The sequence below is a fragment of the Syngnathoides biaculeatus genome, chromosome 19, assembly GCF_019802595.1.
Source record: "Syngnathoides biaculeatus isolate LvHL_M chromosome 19, ASM1980259v1, whole genome shotgun sequence".
NCBI lineage: Eukaryota > Metazoa > Chordata > Actinopteri > Syngnathiformes > Syngnathidae > Syngnathoides > Syngnathoides biaculeatus.
The window spans coordinates 13947057-13970909 of record NC_084658.1 but is presented as its reverse complement, the minus strand read 5'-3'; the positions used below and the strand labels follow the sequence as shown (position 1 = coordinate 13970909).

Genomic DNA, 23853 nt, shown 5'->3' with positions numbered 1-23853 from the left:
TATTTTTATATCCATTATTATTACTACACATATCTGTCCTTCCATGTATTAAAATGTGTAATATGCGGGCGTGTTATTGTATTTACTTAAAGACTTCATTTAACTGAGCTAGCCAAAATTTATGGATTTTTTTTTTTTACCTTTTCGTTTGTATTTTTGCTGGATATTATCATAACTCTTGCTTTATCATCATCTTCTTATTGCTATAGCTCTTATTGCATTACATTAGTACGGAATAAAGTGTCCAGGCCACCGTAGTTGAACATTACACACGCTCGCAGGACCGAATCAAATACTAAAGCCTTATTAATGCTATATGCTACATGTATTATCCGGCCATCCCTCCGCTTTTGTTGGGCCGCCGCCGCCGCCGCCTGGGTGGCCCTCGCGTGGGCTTACGTAAAGCCGGAACGGTGGTCCCGGGGGGGGGGACGATCGCAATACCCGACATGGTCCCTTTGATTTGTCATTCAAATGACACGTGCGGTCAAGAGCGAGCAATCGGCGACGACTTGTAAATACGCAGACGCGAGCAGATGGAGATAAAGCGCTCGCGTTTTGAGCGACATCTGCGGCGGGAACTCGAGTCTTCATCTCCTTCCAGATCGTCCACACGCTTTGATTTTTTTTTTTTTTTTAAACGCTGACATAAACGGACGAGCGGAGAAGAAATATGAACTGAGAGGAAAAAAAAAAGCAGCGCGAGCGTAAACGGTTGATTTGTGGACGTTCGGCGTATGGATTTGTGGCGCGCTGCTAATGCGGAATGCGAAGGTCGAAAAGAAGTTTTTAGCGAGATTAAGGCACCGGTGCGACTCAGCAGATGGAGCTGCGGTGGATTAAAAAAAAAAAAAAAAAAAAGAAAGAAATCACTCGCTGTGGTTTCATCGCTAAATAAAAATGTATCGTGTAAGTGTGCGCGCGTCTGGGGCAGCTCCTGAGCGCCGTAGCGACCCGCCAGATCCACCAGGTGGTGCTGTGATGAAAAAAGCTTCCTCGAAGTCAATTTGAACCAAAGTGAAAAGTCATCAGATCGTTTTATTAGCATACCGGCATTCATTTAGCTTCCTCCGTGTTTGAAAACATCTTTCATAGCGCCAAATCGTGAGCGGTCATTTTCGGACGCGGAGCAAATTTGAAAATTTGACCCCGGCGCTCCCTCGGAAGACGTTTTCAAACCGCAAAACGCAGCCATGCATGGAGTCCCATAGCATGCTAAAGAGCGAACAAAAATAAAAAATAATAAAAAAAAAAGATCAGATAGTAACAGTCTATGAAATATTGGTGGAAAAAGAAAAAAAAAACGTACAATCTCATTCGCAGGAGTTATAAAAATAACGGAATTTGTTTAAAATATCCGGCGGCTTGCATAATTGTCGGACGGGATCCTCGCCGTCTTCACAGGCCTGAAAACGAGACAGAAAAATCGGAGAATCATAACTTTGGAGATAATACAGTGATATTTTGCCTTGCGAGTGACTCGACGCTATAGTTTCCATGTGTTGCTGCACCATTTGTGTTTAAATATCCTTTGCTCTTCAGGTACTCAGAAAGATTTTTTTTTTTAAATAATCATAAATCGGACAATCATAACTTTGAAGATAATACAGTGGTATCTTGCCTTGCAAGGACTCGACACTATAGTTTCCATGTGTTGCTGCACCATTTGTGTTTGAATAGCCGTTGCTCCTCAGGTACTCAAAGAATTAAAAAAAATAATCATAAATCGGCGAATCATAACTTTGGAGATAATGCAGCGGTATCTCGCCTTGCGAGTGACCCAATGCGATAGTTTCCATGTGTTGCTGCATCATTTGTGTTTAAATAGTCATTGCTCCTCAACTACTCAGAAAGAATTGAAAAAAATAATAATAATCATAACCAGGCAAACTGGCGAGGAGACGAGGGGTCAACGCTCCCACCGAGTGCTCCGTAAAATGCGTCATTTCTGCTACGTCATTTTCGGTGAGCCGGCACGGACGGGATTTTACTACGGTGGTCCCGAAATATAAAAACTAAAATGATGGAAAATGCAGCAAAAATGTTCGAGGAGGGTTTGAGTTCAAGGCTGTGTGCTGCGTTGCACAAAAAGCAAACACCGAGCAAGTAGGGGGGGCGATCATTTTTTGATAGATGGGCCGGGCTTTGGCTTGAAGTGGGTTGCCGTGGCGACACGGGGGGAGTCGCAGGAGTGCCTTCTCGCGACAGCCAAGCGGCGGCGTCCTCTCGCATCTCCCTCCCGGGCTGGCACGCTACAAAACTGCGGGCAGCACCTCGGCGGCCACAAGAGAGCGACCGCAGACAGACCCGAATCGGCGGTCTGCGAGCGCGTAAACGCCGTAGCCCCGGCGTGACTTCATGGAAGCGGGCAAGGGGCCCCGCTCGCGCTCGCCAGGATTAATTGAACGAAACGGGCTCGGCGGCTTCCGCGCCGCTCGCTCGGGTCAACGCGTTCAAGACGTGAGGTCACCGGCAGACGGCGGCAGGGACTCACCTGAAAAGACCGATCTCATGTTGGCACCTGGGGGAGGACACGAGGACAACTTCAAACCATTTTTCATTGGCCCGTCGCAATATCTCGCATGAAATCACTCGTGCATTTTTCAGGCTCTCACACACGATAATCAGAAGACCGCAAAATGTTTTTTTTTTTTTTTTTTCTTATGATTTTGTCAGCTTTTCCCACTGTGATTAATTCAACGTGGCTCCCGGCGCGCGGCCGTTGTCAGCATTGTTGTCATTACGTAAGACGAGTCACCGCCAGAGTTATGTTTCCCCGGCAACAGCGGTTCTTTTATTTATTTGTAAAAATACATATCTCGACGGAATTCTTCTCCCGTAACGGTGATGTAATGCGTCTGCGAAGGAGAGGCGGCTCACTTTTGTCTCGCTCGGGCGGCTCGGCGACGTCGCTGTCGCTGTCGCTGGGGATGCGCCACGGCTGCCGGATGGCCTGCAACTGCTGGTAGAACTCGTTCTGAAACACGCGAGTGGGAAAAAAAAAATTAAATAAAAAGGATTTCATCATTCAAGGGGGATCACGTGCTGCGTGGGATCGGATCAGGATTTTGGATGGGGTGAAGCAGCATGTGGCTCAGGGTTCATCTGTAGTTGATTTATTATGATGATTTATTATTATGGTAAATGTAAAAAAAAAAGTGATTTCAAAAACTTTTCCCACTATTATTTGGACCTGCAAAACAAAAATTGCAACGTTAAAGTTTTCGAGAAGGGGAGGGAAAGATAAACAACAGAAAAAATGTTTGCACAAATCGCAAAAATTGTTTTGTGCGATTGAAATTGACCATTTTTCCCCACACAAATAAGTAATTTGCAGATAAAAAAAAACTGACAAAAAAAGTATTTTTTACACACCTGTTTTCTACATTTTCTTGAAAAAATTGACAATTGTGAACAATTTAACAAAAACATAGCATATTTCCTGAAGAAATACTACATTTGTTTAAAAAAAAAGCAGAAAGATAACACTGAAGATTCTTTTGAAAAGTAGAAACTTTTTCTTTCTAAAAAGTGTTTTAATTGAAAAAAAAAAAGTATTTTCTTGAAATGAATGCAGTTGTTTTTTTTCCTCTCTATCATGAACGAGCTACAATTGAATTTTGTATTTTTGCCTGCGTTATGGCTCTTTTCTCCACAGTTGGGCGGGCTCCCAAAAGCCGAGTGGGGGTGCGCTTGATTTCCAGCACACTGGCATTAATGAAGCCTTTGAAAGGGGCTTCCCTCTCATATTCACCAGTGGCGCTTTACATGAAAGGAAAGCTATGAGTGAGAAATTCCTTTTTTCCACCCCCCCCCCCATTTTTTTCCTTGATGCCAGACTGGCTTTTCCCCACCGCGAGACTTGACGCCCTACTACTAGTTACCGCCACAGAAACCCCACACGAAGCCCATGTGTGATATTCCCTCTGTAGTCAATGCCAACGTCTACCCCCCCCCCCCCCCCCCCACCGCCAACGGTGCCCTGGCACGGGGCCTCTTGGAGCACACGGTCGGACTCTTCCCAGAGCATTTCGTGGAATATGCGCCATTTTAAATGCACCGGGTGTCCTGCTCGTCCATTTTTTATTGCTAGAATATAAACATGGAGGATTGTTTTTTTTTTTTTTTGTTAATTAAAAAAAAAAAAATCAGAAATACTGTTAACTATGTTAAAAATAAAACTTGACAGTCGCATACGATAAATATGAACTGTGGAAGAAAAAAAAAAACATCATCTCCGGTCCCATCGTGGACTTCTAATTATATAAGAAACCACCGCGTCTGAGGAAAAACAACCAGAGACAAAAGACGTGACAATACAAAGTGCCAATCATTTTTCTTTCATCTTATTCCTTGTTGAGCGTTACTGTAACGCAAAATATAAATATTTGGAATTTTGAAATTTTTGCAAGACTGCGGGGTGTGAAGAAAAGATGTTCCCCTCAAAAGAAGAAAACTTCACTAAAGTATTTATTTTTTTCAAATTATTACATTTTTTGCACCCCACCAATCTATTTCCAAAAATATATCCATCCATTCATTTTCTTAGCTGCTTCTCCTCACAAGGGTCGCGGGGCACGCTACCCCAGCTGTCAACGGGTACACCCTGAATTGGTTGCCAGCCAATTGCTAGGCACATGGAGACAAACAGCTGCACTCACAATCACACCTACGGGCAATTTAGAGGGTCCAATTAATGTTCCAAAAAATATATATACACAGTAGAATTTTATTTTATATATTTTTTTTTAATCTTTTGTGGTCATGCGGCACCCACCTCAGACAGGTAAGCCCTCAGGCTGGCCCCCAGGCTGTCGGTGGTGCTGAGCCCGGGCGGCGTGAGCAACCGTCGGGTGCGGGCGGGCTGCCCGGTGGGCGTCACCGGGCGACTCCGGGACCTCCTGAACGTCACCCCCTTGTGAGGGTCGAAGCCCGAGCGCAGGCTGCCGGGCGTGAGGAGCGTCCTGCCGCCGGGGTTGCCGACGACGCGGCCGCCCGACCGCGGGGATGCCGACCTGGGGCTGGGCAGGGGGAGCCCCGCGCCGCACCCCTTGCCCGAGAGAGCGCCCCCGCCCGGCGAGTGGGGCCTGCAGAGGAGGCTGGTGAGGGGCAACGTGTCGGGGAGGGTCCGGTGGACGAGAGGACCGTGGCGGAGGCCGTGGGGGTTGTTCCGACTGCTCATCTTGCCCGCTTCCGCCAGCTTGGCCAAGTCCTTCTCGACCTCTGCGCAGAATAAATACATATTTGCGTAAAAAAAATAAAAAAATAAAAATGCGAAGAAAAAAAAACAGCTGAGCTGAGCTAAAAAACAAAAAAGGGCAGTACTTAATCTGCATTCATTTATCATTTAAAAAAAATGAACAATTATGCCATTTAAACACTTTGAAACTGTAGAAAAATTAACTAAAATATAAACATGTTGAAAATGTCATAAATTAAAAGAAGAAAGAAACATTTGAAAAATAAAGTAAAATTAATTTATACCAAAAAAAAAAAAAAATCCTGGAAGAAATGGGAATGTTGAAAAATGGTCATCCGAATATTCATAAAATATGAACCAATTAAAAAGTTAAGATAAAAAGGTAAACGATAACGTGTGGAACTGAATATTTTTAGATATCAAATTATTTTAAATGAAATAATTAAAATTAAAGCATTTAACCATTTAAATGGTCTCCCAAAAATGAAGTATACTAAATTAAAAATACATAGATAGAAAGATAGATGAACTTTTATTTTATATTATCTTACCCACCTAAGCCGCCCTGAGCCTTCATTAAAATTATGATTATGTTGCGGTCGTCATTTTAACCGTCGAAGCAACAGATATTTGAACACAGACAGTGCAGCAACACATGTAGACAGGCAATGTAGCAACACAGACCAGCATATATTTTTTAACCTATTCAAAAACCCACAAAAATTACTTCAGTTTACTAAGTCGTCTTCTTCTTGTATTTTATTTTCTCGGAATTCTACAATTTCTTTGATCATTTCCACTCTTTAACAATGTAATTACTGTGTATATTTATGAAGTACAATAGTGTAGCGCGCCAACGAGCCCAAACGTGGAACGTGTTAGCGGCTGATAAAGGCCCGAAAGCGCGCAATTACCTCGTTCAGACGCCCGACGGGAGCCCGACGTCAAACGCGCGCAAAACGAAAACCATGTGAGCAGATCTCTGTACCGGGAGGGGGGGGGGGGGGGGGGGGGGGGGGCGGGGGTTGGGAGGGGGGCGCATTTTGCCGCCCTATTGTGTTAACAATATGCTTCAAATAACGATGGTATGCGAGAGGACAAATAATAATCAGTTTATAACAATATCAAGGCATGTGGTTGTCTTCGTGGGGGGGGGGAGGGGGGAGGGGGGGGGGGCCACACATGCCGACATTCCTGCTCGATTCCCGCGCAGGCTTTTATGGGATTGATAAATGCGCTCGTCGGCGTCGACAGGCGCCCCCCGTGACTCGTCGCTCGGCTTTTTTCGCGCAGATGTCCGCGTCGTCATTTGCGGCTCGAGCTATGCGCCCACGTTCGAATCCCTTAAATAATAATAATAATAATAATTTGTTTAGAATTGAGTTTGTGAGCATTGGCCACTGAGGGGGAGCGTAACACGCACGGCGACAACGGTCACAACACCTCGTGGAGCTGTAGTAGGGGTCGACGTTTTTTCAAAATATTTGCCCGCGATATTAGCTCGTCGTTCACGATTATTACAAATAAAATTATGATTACGCATGGCTAAATTAAAATATTGGACATAATGCAAAGGCATACCAGCGAGCTGCTTGCCCATGCTCTCCAGCTCCTTGGAGAAGAGGGGGTCCCCCAGGAGTGGACCACCAGTCCTCTTCGCTTTGAGATCAGACTCCCAGACTGGCTGACGCTATAGTAGGCGCGGGAGGGGGGTCGGGGGTGTTATAAGCAGAAAACAGAGAAAGTGAAGAAGTGAAATTAAAAAAAAAGAAATAGTGAGCAAGCCTTCAATTAAGCTCCTTTCATATCATTTTCAGCCATTACTGGAACTAAGGGAGGCGTATCTGCTATTATTTTACGGGCTGTATAAAAAAAAAAAAAAAAAAAACCGCAGAGGGCCGAGATGAAAGCGTGCAGCGCGTCGGGGAGCCCGCGGGGAAGCGCGGCGCCTCTCGGTGGCTTTCCGTGGACGGTACGAAAAATCAACAGTGATCACGCGCTAAAACCGAGAATCATATGAAACACATGTAGACGGCAACCTCCGTAGTGCGTTTGTGAACCATTACGCTATCTGTGGTAAATGCAGTCAAGGCCCCGGAGTGGTTTGCCGGGCCGTCCCGAGGCGATGGGGAATGGGTTGTTTAGTGGGAACGGATCCCAAACCAGCTACTGAAAAGTTAGCTACGTGAACCACTACACTATACAAAAACAGCAGACTAGTAGCCAGCCAGTCAATCCCAGCGTTGTGTGAATTGAAGTGTTGAATGGGAATAGATCCCGTGCAACTAAAAAGTCAGCTATGTGAACCACTACATTATATGAAAACTGTAGACTACATCCTGGACAGGTAGCCAGTCAATCTCAGCGTTGTGTGAATTGAAGTGTTGAGTGGGAAGAGATCCCGTGCAACTAAAAAGTCACCTGTGTGAACCACTACCCTATTAAAAATAGTAGACTACATCCTGGAATGGTAGCCAGTCAATCTCAGTGTTGTGTGAATGAAAGTGTTGAGTGGGAATAGATCCCGTGCAACTAAAAAGTCAGCTACGTGAACCACTACACAGTATGAAAACATTAGACGACATCCTGGACTGGTAGATAGTCAATCTCAGCGTTGTGGGAATAGATCCCGTGCAACAACAACAAAAAAAGTCAGCTATGTGAACCCCTACACTATATGAAAACAGTAGACTACATCCTGGACTGGTTGGCAGTCAATCTTGGCGTTGTGTGAATTAAAGTGTTGAGTTGGAATAGATCCTGTGCAACAAAAAAATGTCAGCTATGTGAACCGCTACATTATCTAGTTCCAAAGGTAGCCAACACCTTAAGCCGGTTGCCAGTTACGGCCATGATGATTGTAAATGAGCTGTGGGGTTGGAACTCATGGCATTGCAGTGATGTAAGGCAGCTACACAAACCACTACACTATCAATAGCAAGGGAAGACTGCATACAGGAAACTACACAAAAGTCAGCTCTGTTAATCTTTACGCGATATAGAATTTCACAAAATCGAGAAGGCCTGTTCTGAAGTCCTGTTTCCGCGTCGGCGCTTTCCACACTGTCGTCACTGTCGCGGCGCGTGGCGTTTTGTGGTCTGATCGCACGCTACGCGAGCGCCGAGGGAATCTGCCCCGCAACCCCGACAGCGGCGGCTCCCGTTCCGAGCCGGCGCGTGTCGAACGGGTGACGTCGTCCTGCGACGGGCTGCGGGTGAAATGAAACGAAATAAAATGGAAGGAGAAGGAAAGAAAAAGGAAAAAAAAATCATCATCATAATAAATAACATTGGGGCCACGCGGTGTATCGCCAGGTCGCCGTGGAAACGGAACATAAAGCGTCACACAACAGCGTCTGCCTTCCATCAGCCGCAAGGCCTCGCGTCACGCTCATTTTCCCGCTCGCGGCGGACAAATGGCAAGCTGCGTTGATGGCGCCGTCACTCAGGCGACAGGTTTGATGCAAAAAAAATTATCAATCCATGAAATTGAATCTTTCGGGACATTTTGTCGTGTTTGCGGAGCATTTATCACCTTTGGGAAAAAGAGGCGAGCGCGCCAGATGAAAAATAATAAAATAAAATGGAAAAAAAAAACATTAACAGCTTTAACAACCTAAATTCGGGACATGTGCAGGAGAACACACCATCATTCACAAGAAATGGAATAAAAAATAAATAAAGAAATCGCACATTTTTGCTTTTTAAATTATGGCACTTGTGGTCTAAGTGGGACCAGTGAAAAAAAAAAATTACAAAATCTCAAATTACAGTCCAGCAATAATACATGAGAATGTACATTATCCTGGAATTTACCTGGCAATAAATAAAGGATTTAAAACATTTTTGGGGGGATTTATAATCATTCAAAATCAATATTTATTTATATATACACAACTGGAAACAAAAATAAATTGTAATGAATTATAGAGCAACATTTTCAAAAAGTAGCAGTAAAAATAAATCAAAGTACTAGTACCAAAAGTTCACTAAACTTGAAAAATGAGTTTATAATAAATCATTAAATACTAAGTCAATTAAGATATTCAAATCTATTTGGCAACAATTTACTAAATTATATACGTATATTTTTTTTATTATTATTTTATTCTACCTATAATTTATATCATGATAAAATTCACATTGGTGACTTTTGTGCGATCGTTTAGCTATCAGGCCTCGTCACATGGCGTTAATCACGTCCGCTGCCGCAAAGACGCCCGGAACGCTCCGAAAAGTATTCCTCACACTCTCGGTCTTTTCTTGTCATAATTGCTCCGATATAAGTGGTAGATTTTTTTTCAAAATCAAGTTAATAAAAAAAAAAAAAAAAAAAAAAGGGCTCGGAGCCGAGACGCGACTCGGTTGTGCGCGGCAGATGCGGGCAGGCTCCACGCTAACTGGGAGCAGACCGAATCAAAGCGGCCGACGGGGCGCGAGGCGTCGTTTGCAAAAATGAAAGAAAAGCTTTTAATCGTGTGTCCCCCCCCGTACGCTCGGTGAGTAGCGCGACTAAACTATCTCGCACCTCCTTGGGCGCGAGCCGCTAATGTGCGCCACGTGCACAACGCAAGTGAAAACGTCTCCTCGCGCCCACTTCGGTCGGTCAATGTACTGTCACTGCTTTGTTAGCGATGTGAACCACTACGCTAGAAGGGAGTCTACACGTCGGATTGATTGCCAATTGTTCCCGCGGTGATTTTTGAATGCGTAGGAAGTGTTCCCCACACTGGCTATACAAAGGTCAGCAGCTTTGTGAAGCACTACATTAGCAATAGCAAAGTTAGTCTAATCAAACCCATGGTGAACTAATCCCAAACCAACTATAAAAAAAAGTCAGCTACGTGAAGCACTGCACTACCAATGGTAGACTACACCAAGGACTGATTGGGAATTGGGTGCAGATTCATCCCACGCTTGCTACGCAAACGTCGTACATGTGATCCACGAGCAGGGGATGAGGCGGTCGACACCGTGGATCATCGCGTGTGAATTCACCCCCGCGCCCGCTACATGAAAAGTCGATTACGTGATCCGCTACACCACCGATGGAAAGCACAATATCAAGCACAGGATAATGATGAACAAGGTGTTGAGTGGGAACTGATCCATCACCAGCTATGTGAACCACTACACTAGGCACAACTACGGCAGTCCACAATTTGGATTTATTTCCCGTCAATCCCAAGGTGATCATGAACGGGACAATCGGATTAAAACTGATCCAACGTCAGCCACGCACAAATCAGGGATGTGAAACACTACAATTCTATCTCCATGACTTTGTAGGAAGACATTTTGAACCAACACCCTGAAACAGATCATGTTGGAGCCCATTTTTTAAAAATTAGTAGCTCACGCAGGCCTCGCTAATGTGTCTAGCGAGTGTAACTTACTCGCCTGCGGGCTTTCGCAAAAGCAAACATACTCCCATGACTCATAAATACGTCATCCTATTGTGATATAACTCGTGCATCAAGATGGCCGCGCTCCAGTTGGTCACGTGAGACTTACAGAACCGGACACTTGAGATGGCGCCTCGCATTCCTGCAAGCGTCCCGCCGCCGCCGAAGAGTCCGCCCCGGGCAACGCGGCTGCGAGAAAACGAGACTCGATTCACTTTGCGCGGACCTGGAGACGGACCGGAGTCCGGCGGGCAACTCACATGAGATGTCGGGCCCGGCTCGGTGGGTCCCGTCAGGCCGCAGGGGGTCCTGGGACCTGCTGGCGGAGAGGCTGTCGCCCTGCAACCTGCGCAACGGCACACGATAGCGACCGTAAACGGCTAGCGCGCATTGTGACGCTCTGACATCATCCGACCATTTTTTTGGGGGGGGCAGTAAGAAAGTCCGACAACGTGACTACTGCGGGTCAATAAATAATTCAAAAAAAAAAAAAAAAACTCCAAAAGAAAATACTGGACCGAGATGGAATCAGTCTGTTTACGTGATATCTTCCTCGATTGTTTTTTTTTTTTCAATAATGCGTGTTATGGCTAGCTCGATTGTCGCGAGTCATCCTATTGCTATGCTAGCATAACGCTAGCACATGTTGTCATTATGACGGCATGCCAAAAATCACTTAGATAGCTCACAAATTATCAGGAGGAAGGAACGCTCATTTTACGCTGCGGTTTGTGTAGATTATAAAATAATTCAAACAATAAACTTTTTATATACACAAAGATTCAGTGATGAGGTAAAGAGCGACACAAACAGACGATAACGCCAACGCGAAGTCGCGCCGTGTAAACTACGCGCCGGGAAAAAAAAAAATCATCCCGTCGCATCGACCGCGAGCACGCGATCCCGCGATAGCATTCAAGCCCGGTGCGGGACTCGCGCAAACAACCCCAGCTGATAAGGACGCCCAGGAGGAAACGAGCACGCCGCCGCAGCCCAAACAAGGTACGCCGCGCGGGCCCGCGACGGCCCGGCGTCGCCGGCAAACCGCCGATAGGGACTTATCGCGGCCTGGCATCGAGGCGCGAATATGTGCCCGCCCGCAGACGTCGATGATGCCGATGTTCGCGGGAGATCAGATTATGCAGTTGCTCACCTGTGACCCCCCCCGCGCCCCCCCCCAAAAAAAGCTTACTTGGCACATCGAGAACAGATGTTGAGCGTGACTTTGGCCTGAGGTTCCGCATGGTAGGCGCTGCGCCCTTGACTGAATTTACAGCCGGACGGAACCGGGCCGCTCACGCCTTCCATGCGAAGGTCATCCAGGTCCTCTGCGGGAAAAAAAAAAAAGGAGACAGCGGCACACGTCAGGACAAAGTGAAACGCTACACAATCGCATGGTGATTTTTTTTTTTTTGCTTTTTGTTTATGATTTTTGAACGTGTGTGTGTGTGTGTGTGTGTGTGAGAACTGATTCCGCAACAGCTACACAAATCCATTTGTTTGTCTTTGCGATAAAAAAAAAAACGATTCCAGAATTACTTTTCATTACGACTTTCCAATGGTGCCCCCCCCCCAACCAACCCCAACACACACATACACACACGCGCGCCCACACCCACCCACACACACACACACACACACACACACACGTGTGATGGGAATCAGATGTCGCCGCGCACACATCACAGCTCTGCGGATTATGGAAAGTTTTATAGAAGTTGGTGTAAACCTTTGAACTGCCTCTCACCACATTTTTTTCATTTTATTTTATTATTGATAATCTTTCTCTCTCTCTCTCTCTCTCTTAAAACACTGATTATTAATCATCAAGTTGGGGTCACGTGACAGCAGCCGCCAGCAAATGTGTGAACTTTCAACAGAAGCTCGTTCGGGGCTGGTGCCCGGTGAGCGAGGGCTCCCTCTAGCGGTCCTAAACAGTACTGCGCTTTTAAAGGGTGCCCGTCCCACTGACGGATGGTTAACAAAATAAACCTCAAAGATCGATTAAAAGAGGTAGATTTGGCAAGAATTATCATAAAAGTGATATTAAATACGGTCTTTTGAATGTGACACAAGGATGATATGTTTGAAACGGAAATTATTGTGGTTGTGGAAAGTGGTAAAAAAATTAAAATGAAAAGAAAATCTAAAGAAATATTGATAAAAATTAGTACTTATTTAAGTATTTTATTTTGATATTTTTTCCTTTAAAATGTACATTTTAACCACACAAATGTTATACTAGCGTACTTCATAAAAATCTAAATTATACAAAATATTTCAGTTGCACAAAACTCCTTCAGTTACATATTTTTTACAGCATATTTATGCAATTGGCACTTCAGTGTCACGGAAAACTTCACTGGTTAAAAAAAAAAACAAAAAAAAAACTAATTACACGTACGCACCGCTAGATGGCACCCTCGGCAAATGCTTCCAAATACGCCTCCTGTGCGGTGCCCAGCCACAATTCTGCATTTCCATCACAATTCCATCAGACTTGCCAAATAAATAAAGAAATACATAAATGGATGGCTCAAACACAAACAAAAACAAAGCCTGCGAGGGAGCACTGATCGATGGGCCCTTCACGGATCAATAAGTAGGGGCCCCGGTCCCAGTCCGGCCCCCCATCAGTCATCGGTGGCCCACATTCTGACTTTCGAAATGACACCCGCAAACCCTCCGGTGGTTTTTCCCACTGACCCTCGCTCTGCCGTCCTTAAATCGACCGGAGAGGACTTTTGAAGTCTTGGCAAAGAAACCGTTGCGCTCTAAAGATGAAAAATGAAAAATAACAACGCGATGTGCCGCAAATTACCCAACAGCTCCACGGCGTCGTCGTCGTCCTCCTCCATGTCGTCTTCGGCGACGGGACCGCCGAGGGGTTCCGACGTCACCTGCGCCAACATGGCGGCCAGGAGCTTCCTGTGATGCTGCTGCAGCTCCTTTGGCCCTTTGGCGGCCATCTTGACACTGGATGATGACAACAACACAACAGGAAGTGGCTTTTACGCTAATGCTCATGTATCCGTTTGATACAGATATATAAATACATATGCGATTTATTCTCCAGGGTACCGCGGGCTAATCTTATTTGCAATGTGTGTGCGCCACATATGATTTATGGCTTCGTGGGCTCATCCACCGCTAATTAGTCACGTCGCAGCGCAAATTATATCTCTCACACACACGCGCACACCGACGTAGACCGAGATGTAACACGTTTAATTAAAAAAAAAAAAATGAAAAAAGCCTTAAGAGAGGTCGAGGAACGACGCGGTTGAGGGCGGCGAACGTCGCGATAACAAGCTAACAAGTGCGGCGCGTGTACGATGGCCTCGAGCGACGCGCGCTCAGTTTTTCCCCATTCAAAATGAGCTCGAGCTAGACTTTGAAATGGGATTATCGCAGTCATTCAGATGGGGGGGGGGGGGTGTTGGGGGGATCTTCTTCTTTTGACATTCGGTTTTTGGGAAATTTTCTACGTGAGGTCTTTTCGAGCGAACGCAGACCGACCTGGCGACGGGAAGGCCGTCCCCGCTCCGGCGCGGGTGGTTTTTCGCCCGCGGGACGGGGGGCCGCAGCATCTCGGCGGCCAGCGGGTCGGCGTCCTCCTCGGCCCGGCCCGTCCACTCGCCCACCACTCGGGGGCGCAGCACCGGGTTGAAGCCTCCCAAGTTCTACGGGGTACCAACATGTTTGTCGTTACACAGACGTGACCGGAAAAGCATTGGTTGTTATTCTAGTCCCCCCCCCCCCCAAAAAAAAAGAACCAAAAATCTTTGTAATTTGATTTAAAAAGAAAAAAGAAAAAAAACACTGTGATAGATAGATAGATAGATAGATCGATAGATAGATAGATAGATAGATAGATAGATAGATCGATAGATAGATAGATAGATAGATAGATAGATGATAGATAGATAGATAGATAGATAGATAGATAGATAGATAGATAGATAGATAGATTAGCAAGCTATCTTTTTCAAGAGTTGTTCACCGTCTACCAAATTGCTGCTTGTCGTGAAGTGAATGCAGGAGCGTTTACTTCCACCGCCCTCATTTTTTTTGTCAATAATTCAAAGCAAAAAGGAAAAAAAGAAGAAGAAGAAAAAAAAAAAAAATCGGCATACCTGATCGATGTCGTCGCAGGTGGCAATGCCTGCAAAAAAACAAAGAGAAAACCTGAAAGCGGAGGTGAGACTCGAGAGTCCGAACCATCTCGTAAGCTTATCCGCTTAATCCCGGCTCGGATTTCCCGCCAGGGGTCGACGAGCAGAGAAAGGTCTCCCGCCGATCGTACGCGTCAAGATGGAGGAGGAGGAAGAGGAAGAGGAGCGCTCACTGCGAGAAAGGCTCTCCAGGGCCCGGCCCAGCTTTTTGCTCTCCTGCAGGATGTGGTTGAGCTCGTCCAGGTCGCGGCTGTCCCTCCAATCCCACGACGGGCACTGAGGCACTGGAAAATTAAAAAAAAAAAAAAACAACAAAACTTCAACCAACAATCTTCACAATGCAAACAAACACGAGGTAAACTCGTAGCCTGCAGGTATGACTGTGAATCCATGAAAATCTTTGGCCTCGTGATATTTTGTTTTGAATCAGAAATCAAGAGTAATGGTTTTGCCAACTATTGTTCATGTTTGCTAACACAAAAATCCATATCATTTATGATATGACAATTTGAAATTTTGCTGCAGATTATCGCAACAAATCGTGGAAGTTGACATACATGATTTGCCTTCGCGGGCCGGATCTGGCCCCCAGTGCCTCGAGTTTGACACCGGTGCACTAAACGCTTGTATCGTCGCATTTTTCGCCCTCCCTTGTCCGGGCTCTCCCTCGGAGAACAACTGAGAATCTCGGTCATCCGAGGAGGGGCTCGGTGTCGATGCGTCGAGAGGACCCGGATGAGGTGGCTGGGGCATCTGATTCGGATGCCGCCCGGCGAGGTGTTCCGGGCGCGTCCCACCGGAAAGAGACCCCGCGGACGACCCGGGACACGGTGGAGAGACTATGTCTCTCGGCTGGCTTGGGAACGCCTTGGGATGCCTCCGGAAGAGGCGGAAGAAGTGGCTGGGGAAAGGGAAGTCTGGGTATCCCTGCTGAAGCTACTTCCCCCAGAAAAGCGGTAGATAACGGATGGATGGATGGATGGATGGAACAGATCTCAGTCGTAGACCGAGGACTCTCTGCATTGCCAGTAAGTTTCCCAAAAAATACATTGAAATATCCAACAATCCAGCTGTGCGTTTTTTTGGTCTCACTCCCGCAGAAGTACGGTGGCCCTAAAGCGACAAAAGTCAGCGTGTCGACCTGAATAAAAAAAATCCTCGCTTGAGCGTCTTATCACGCGAAATTCCGCTTTTTGCGACACGGCCAGGCAATTCGCGCCGGTGCGCCGCCGGCTGACTCTTCCGCGGATTCCAAACGCGCGTTCAATTTTTCATGAGCCGCGCGCACCCCAACACCTATGAAATGCATTTTTGATGGGATTCCACTCCCGAGCGGAGGCCCGAGAGGCGAGCATCGCCGCCAACAAAATCTCCAAGTGGCTTCCTTCACTTCGCTCCGAAGCGTCTTCTCGCTCGGCAGCCTCGTTTCTCGGGCTGACCGCAGCCTGAAATAGAGGCGCGGCGCCCGTGTTCAATTATTAAAACGCTCGACATGCTCCACATTTGACCCCGCCGCCGACGTCTCCGGTTTTCGACGCACTGCAAGCGCGCTCGTGCCATCGTTTATTATTGCAATCCTCACCATAACGCATTTTTCCCCCACATTATTAGGATAAAGTGAATATATGTTTTGTAACAGATGGCCGCCTAATGTATTATTTTTGCGCGGCGAAATTAAAACGCAATAAAGCCTGTTAAATGAGTGATAAAGCGTCTGAGTATGGGTGGGTTGCAGTGTGACAAATTTCAACTGAAGATAATCACGTCAAATTCAAAAGGAGGACTTCGAGCGGGTCGGGCGCGTGACGACGAAGAACCGATCGACTTACACGACTTGGATTCCGGCGAGGGAGGCGACAGGCTGGACACGGCCAGGTCGCTTTTGGACTTCTTGGGTTGGCGGAGGTGATTTTGCCGCGGCTTGTCGCGGTGGCGCGGCTCCCGTCGGGTGTTTTTGCTTTCTTTGGAGCACACAGAAGAGGTGCAACGGTCAGAAGTACAAATACTTGATTGCTGGATTTAAAGTCGAACCAGTGCTACTTCATTACAAAAACAATCAAATTCAACATGTAATTTGATTTTTTTTTCCCCCTTTTCAATACAAGCACTAAGAGCAAAAAAAAAAAATTATTTTACACTAACACATTATGACAAGACAAAGATAATGACATTCAAACAAAAAATACAATAAAAAAAAAATAACAACCAATTTTGGGGGATTTATTTTCTCCTGTTAAGTTATAAATACAAAATGGCAAAGTTTTGTAAAACAGTCAAATGTTGTGTTCTATTTTTCTAAATTAAATCGAGTATCAGAATTTTATTCAGCCAAATACCGGAATCAGCAACGGCCTGGAAAAAAACATCCATATAAAAATCCATATCTTTTTGTTTGTTGTTGTTGCAGAGGATAAAGAATACGTGCCTGTCAGAATTGTTATATTATCTGTCTACAAGAGTGCAAATGTCCCCTTACTTCAAGGCTTACAACTAGCGTGACATCTATGCTAGCCCTTTGTTAGCCCATCTATGGTGTTTTGTGTTGCGTGTTAGCATCAAGCGAGCTTGTTTATATGAACAATGGGCCATTTTGTTTTTGTTGTTTTACACAAACTTCCCTTTCTACCAAAGTGCAGTTTGTTGTGAAATTCCCGACACGTGCGTTGGGGTTGCATACCCACCCGGGGAGCTCTGGGCCCACAGCGCTGCCGATCCGGACAGCGCCCGGTGCATCTTTCCCGGGCTGTCCTGCTTGCTCTGGAGGTGCTCGATGAGGAAAGGGACGGGACGGTCGGGGGTCTCGCTTATCAGTTTCGTCATCAGCTCCTGCACGGCACGGCGCGGAAAAGCAAGACAATATTGCCAATAAATGGGAATGCTAAAATTACGAGCAGTTAACATGCTAGCTCGCACGGATTCGCGACGAGAAAATGGTGACATACAGTTGTGATGCTAACAGGTAGAAAGATATGCTCACAAATGTGCTATGGCAGACCCATGAGAAGTACTGCACATCATTGCCTAATAAGATAAACATGCGAGCGTGCTAACAATTTACGAGTATAGCAGGCACTAAGTCAGTAAACGAGGATTACTTTCTCACAAGTAATCAATTATTTGTAAAAATGAGAGTGGATGAAAGGTCACATGATTACACTTGATGCCAAATACAGTAGTAAGGCTATAAAATGCGAATGGTGGTAAGCTACCATCTAGCAAGAAAGAATATTGAGTAAAGAAAATGCTAAGGCTGATTCATAAAGATTTTTTTTTTTTACATATTCAAATTGTACGCTAACATAAGTACAACATACAGGTGCTAATGCAGTCAATATGCTAATATGCTAATGCTAAATGGTCAGTCGTTCTGGTGCCAGGCATGAACTCTGATTGACCTCCCGAAGCCCGGCAGACCGCAGAGTTCCATCATGTGTGAGTCCAAAATCTATCAGCGGAAGGAGTATTCTCCCTCCGACTGACCGACTTGAAAATCTGCAGGCGGCTCACGTCCGTACTGTATGAAAAAAAAAAAAAAAAATACGACGCGTGCCAGCGCGTATTGATTGCAGGTCCAATCTGGCGTTCCGCATCCAGCCGGACCGACTTTAGCTAATGCACCGGGCTGCTATGACATCATAACAGAAGACAATAAGCACGTCGCTCTGTATGCCGATGACAAGAGCTGATCGGAATCGAATATTAGGAAAAACTGCGTCCCCGCCCACGAGCGGTCGCCCGGCTAAGACGGGAATGAGGCAGATTTGAGCGCTTGTGGGGTGCGGTACTTTGCTTGGCGGTGGCGGGAATTGAATGTCTGTCCGCCGGCCGAGGGACGGACCCCCGTGTCATTGGAAGCTCCTGGCGGGTGCAAAAGAAGACTCCCAATAACAGCCCTGACCCGCTACATGGCCGAGTCATGGGAAGAGAAGAAGTTCAAGATGGTGTCGCTTCCTGTGTGGTTAACCTATTCATGTAATAGATTGACCGGTGACCAGTCCAGGGTGAAGTCTACGTTTTCTGAATTAGTAGTGCAGTGGTTCACATAGTTGACTCAATTCCCATTCACAATCATCCCGGGATTGACTAGCGACGAGCTTTGTCGTCGGCAGCGTAGCGAGTCACATCCTGCCCTTTGGAGCGGTTTGCACCGCCGTCGAATTTTGGGAACGAGACCGACCCGATTCCGCGTTCGACTGATCAAAAATAAATGAATCAATTTTTACGGCCGCCGTCCCTCGGGCGTCGCGCGAAATCTACAATTCATCGGCACGCTCGTCACGCCCGCGCAGTCTAGCGCTATAAAACGCAGACATGCTCTCATCATGACTCGTCGGCGTGCGAAACGCCTCCCGACTATCATAACAACTGTCAGATATCGCGGTGGGGGACGCTATTTACCCGCTGCTTTGTCATTGCGCTGACATTTCATATTGGCCGGTAGAAAGTGACGCGCTAGCGGGTGATGGATGCCTGTCATTTGGGCCGGGTGTAAAAAAAAAAACAAAAGAGGAAAGGGTCATTAGGGGAAGAGAGATGGGACGAGACATCCGGATGAATGCGGAGTGTAAACACCACGCGACTCATCATGCGGTAGAAGCTTCTTCCCGTCCGTTTCAAGTTCTTGGAAGAGGTCCAAGGGTTCACGTAGCTGATTTTCATGCAGCTGCGGAGGGCTCGGTCCAACAATCCATTCATAACGACTGACTGGAGGCACGATCCAGGTTGAGGTCTACATTTGGCGGTGTAGCGGTTCGGCTAGCTGATTTTTAAACAGTTGGCATGGGCTATGCGACCGATTTTGTTAAATATAATAAGCAAACAATTATTTTAAAAAAAGGCTTCAAGCTTTACTGCCATTTAAAACTTATTGACAAATTAAACTCAAAACAACCAAATAGCTTAGCTTAATGCTAACCCTAAATAGCATCAACGCTGCTGTGCTTTGGCCCTTGAACACAACTGGATTGAACACATACTACAGAAACACAGGTTGACAGACAAAATAACTAATTTCTGTCATATAGTCTTTATCATTTGCATAGAACGACTAATATTAGTGCTGCACTGAAGACTGAGAGGAGTTGTGATTTTTAAGCTGATTTTCAAGGAGCTGGCGTGGGATCTGCGACCGATTTTTCTTGTTAAACATAATTAGCAAACAATTTAAAAAAAAAAAGGCTTCAAGATTCACCGCCATTTAAAGCTTATTGTCGAATTAAACTTGAAACAACCAAATAGCCCAGCTTAATGCTAACTCTAAATAGCATCAACGCTGCGGCGCTATAGCCCTTGAACAGAACTGGATAGAACACACACTACAGAAACACGTTGACAGATAATATAATAGTAATTTCGGTCATATAGTCTTTATCATTTGCATAAAACGACTAATATTAGTGCTGCACTGAAGACTGAAAGGAGTTGTGAAAGCTCAATGGACAAAAGCCTGCTAAATTATGTACTCACACCTTTTTTTTTCTCAACACATAGAGTACTGTAGTACTACTATGACATGTTCTATGGCTGTCATTGACCATCCAGGAGGAGGAAGTGGGTCAAGGTTTGCGCATGAGTCCGCGCACGATGCCACACGCATGCTAACGCATTAGCATGCAGCCTCGGTCCTTCTCCGGGGCCGCCGTCCTTCCACAAATCACATCCTCGCCGCCCTCTCCCCGCGCTGGACCCGTTCCATCTCTCTCTTTGACATATCCTCTAAACTCTCCCATGATGCACCTGGCCCCGGGACGCCTCGGCTCCGTGCAATTACTCTTTGAAGCTGCTGTCAGAGCAATGCCCCCCCCCTCCCCCTCGTCCCGAAAAAAAAAAAAAAACAAGGAAAACTTTCCTCCACACACAAATTATGAAGATAAACATCATACTTAACATCGCATCACTTAAACTGCTCAATTAGAAGTGTAAAAGTGACAAGCGATGAAAACATATGCTGCGCTGCATCCTTTGCATGCAAATTACTTCCGCTATAAATCATTTCTAACCGTCAACCAAGCGGATATTTGAACACAAATGGTGCAGCAGAAACAGAAAATAGAAACATTCTCAGTCATGTGTTCTTTATCCTCTACGAAGAACAACTAATATTAGTGCCGCACTGAGGAGCTAAAAAAAAACGTATTTCCTCCAGGTGGCAGCGCAATGGCCAACTTTTTTTTCCCCATTTTGTATGAGAGTATAAAGTGAAATATGATATAGGGTTATCCATCCATCCATTTTCTTTTGCCGCTTAGCCTCACGGGGGTCGTGGGGAGGGCTGGAGCCTATCCCAGCTGTTCACGGACAGGAGGCAGGGCACACCCCGAACTGGTTGCCATCCAATCGCAGGGGACGTAGAGACAAACAGGTGCACTCACAATCACACCTAGGGGCAATTTAGTGTGTCCAAAAAGAACTCCACACAAGGGGTGGGTGGGTTGGGGGGCTGGGATCTAACCCGGGTCCTCAGAACTGTGAGGCCAATCCTTTACAAGCTGAACCACTGCGCCGCCCCATATAGGGTTATACTGTTCAATTTTTTTCAACATTTTTTTTTGTATATTATATACCGGAAGGCCGGAACGGATTGATGGCATTTCCATTCATTTTGATTGCAAGAGACGCTTTGAGATATGTTTTGAGTTACAAACGCGGCCACGGACAGAATTGTACTCAAAACCTGGAGAATCGTTCGGGTGATTTTACAGCAACCGTTAGGCGGAACTTTTGTCAATGTGGTTTTTTTCCCCCCGAACGGGCTTCCTCCCTTTGAACCCGGACTTCTTCGGCGGCGTGAAGGATAAAAGATTCCGCGGTGCGGGGCGTCACGCCGCGTTAGCAACGGCAAAGTTGAACTGGAGTAGTTTATTAATAGCGCTCGTTTGTCTTGGTGAGGGCTACGATGAAGAAGAATGACGGCAATTAACAGTACAGTGAGAATCGACCAATACGGTTGAGACATGACGTGAAAAAAGGACTGCTCAGGGGGGGGGGGGGGAGGGGTTCACATGGTCCACTGCCCGATGCATGCAAAAAAAAACATGGCATTCCTCTCGGGTCTATGCTAGAACCACTATGATTCACATTGACAAAGACTTTGACGAGGTTAGCTTGATTGAATTTTTTTTTTTTTAAGTACTGTAATGATCTTTTTTTTTCCCCCAAAATTTTTCTTTGTATTTAGTTGAAAAAACAGACAATATTCTTTTAATTTTTTTTTTTTTTTTTTTACAAAAAAAAACATTTTTTTAACAATTGTTTATGCTCGTTACTAATCACCGAACACAGTTAAAAATAACAGCGGACGTCGTGTTCTTCTGGTGACTGACTCAACACACTGGGACGGTTGTGTGAGTGTGTGTGTGTTGAGTGTGTAATTAGTCTTGAATGGACATCGGGAGTGTGTGTGTGTGTGTGTGTGACTGTGTGTGCATTTGTGTAGCGCTGCAGACACACACCGCCCTTACATCTGCTTCGCGTGCGCTTTCGGTGTGCGTACGGTAACATAATCACAAAGTGCTGATGTGACACTTTGGCGCATTCAGCTGGTGGCTGCACGACACACACACACACACACACACACACACACACACGCATGCGCACGCACACGCACACAATGTGTGACCGTGATGTAGCCGTTTGTCTTCTTTTGCTTTTGGCAAAAAAATAAAAATAAAAATAAAAAAAGCCGGAGCGGTCTACGCAAGTCCGGCTCAGGTGCAGTACAATAAGGTACAAATAATAATACTGTACATAAAAAAAAAAAAAAAAATAGAAAACACGTGCGGTATATGTTAAAATTTGCAGTCTGATTATATACACAAATACTTTTTTTTTTAAAAAAGGTAATTTGCATACTCTAGCTATTATTAAATTATTCAAATGTGTAGAAATTGAAATTAGCTGTCCAATAAAGTAATCAGTTTATTTCAGGCATGTAGCTCATAAAACTTTAAATTGGATATGAGCTATATGAAAGTATATAAACTTCAAGAAAATGCCCAAAAAAAATGTGTAAAAATTTTAGGTATGCATAAAATGGATTTAAAACAAAATTAAGCTAAACTATTGTTCAAGTGTGCATAAATTACTGAAAAGTAAAAAAATGTTGCATGCCACAAGCAACTCAGACATGGATTAGATTAGATTTCAGATCCATGTTACTTATAAAATAATGAAAATATGCATTGTAATTAGTAATCCAATCAGAAATTACTGCATAAATTCTGGCATTTATGCAACAAGAGAAAAATATTACGCATATAATTTTAAAATAGCTGTCCAATATTTAATAAACTATTAAAAAAAAATTAAAACTACATCTTTTTAAAAAAAAAAAAAATCACTGCAATACAGAATACATAAAATGATTTCTGGCAATTAGCATGAATCAAACAAATAAAGTTAATGCATTTAAAATTGCAGTCCAATCACGAATAACTAAATAAATACACAAATATGTCCTTATTCCAGAAATGTGGTTCACAAATGAACACTCAAATATAAAATATTACAAGGGCATAGCCCATGAAAAAAAGACCATAAAAATCTGCATGTTAAAAAAAAAAATTCAGGCACGTGCATGCATGAAAAACAGCAGTACCATCATAAGCGTCGTTGCTATAATTTGGTGCTCGATCTCTTCCGTCAGTGTCCCCATGAGCAAGGCACCGCTGTAGTGTTTTTGACCCCCCCCCCCCACGCACGCATACGGATATCTACTTTATGAACGGATATGAAGTAAACATGAAGTGAAAGCGCACTCACCTCAAACAACTGCCCAATTTTGTTCCTCTCCAGGTAGGACTGAATCCTGGACTGTTGCGGAGACGCCATGGAGAAAGTGCCGTTGGGGAAGGGGAAAAAGGGGGGGGGGGGGGGGGGACTCCCTCCCTCTCGGAAGAGCTTTCAACGGGATGAGATCGTCCGCGGAGCCGCCGTCATTCGTCCTTCAGGCGGCTTCACGCGGAAAACGAGACGGAGCGCTGGCTGCCGCCCGCCGCACGCTCCACGCAGCCGCCGGCTCGGCCGGGGATCATCTCCGGCTCCCGGGAAACCGGCTCGCTCCTCTCGCTTCAGG

At 45.4% G+C, this 23853-nt stretch overlaps 1 protein-coding gene across 2 annotated transcripts; it reads right to left on the bottom strand.

Moving 5' to 3' along the window:
* Positions 1–935: 935 nt before the first annotated feature.
* On the bottom strand, positions 936–23706 carry c19h8orf34 (chromosome 19 C8orf34 homolog). 2 transcript variants are annotated; one of them, XM_061805290.1, is made up of 15 exons: positions 23541–23704; positions 17462–17606; positions 16610–16741; positions 14954–15064; positions 14742–14770; positions 14125–14288; positions 13427–13581; positions 11798–11933; positions 10866–10951; positions 10715–10794; positions 6782–6890; positions 4778–5223; positions 2881–2977; positions 2495–2521; positions 936–1406 (listed from the first exon to the last, which is right to left on the bottom strand). In XM_061805290.1, the coding sequence occupies exons 1-15, from the start codon at positions 23607–23609 to the stop codon at positions 1399–1401; spliced, it is 1794 nt and encodes a 597-aa protein (XP_061661274.1). In that variant the 5' UTR covers positions 23610–23704; the 3' UTR covers positions 936–1398. The 2 variants fall into 2 exon arrangements, with proteins under 2 accessions (XP_061661274.1, XP_061661273.1); XM_061805289.1 differs by lacking the exons at positions 936–1406; positions 2495–2521 and having other exon boundaries at positions 2753–2977; positions 23541–23706.
* Positions 23707–23853: the final 147 nt, after the last annotated feature.

Coding starts and splice junctions, on each gene's coding strand:
- c19h8orf34 (XM_061805289.1), bottom strand. CDS start 23,609: ATGGCGTCTCCGCAACAGTCCAGGATTCAGTCCTACCTGGAGAGGAAC. Junction 17,607..23,540: donor AAATTGGGCAGTTGTTTGAG/GTGAGTGCGCTT, acceptor CGTGCCGTGCAG/GAGCTGATGACGAAACTGAT. Junction 5,224..6,781: donor CATGGGCAAGCAGCTCGCTG/GTATGCCTTTGC, acceptor TATTCTGCGCAG/AGGTCGAGAAGGACTTGGCC.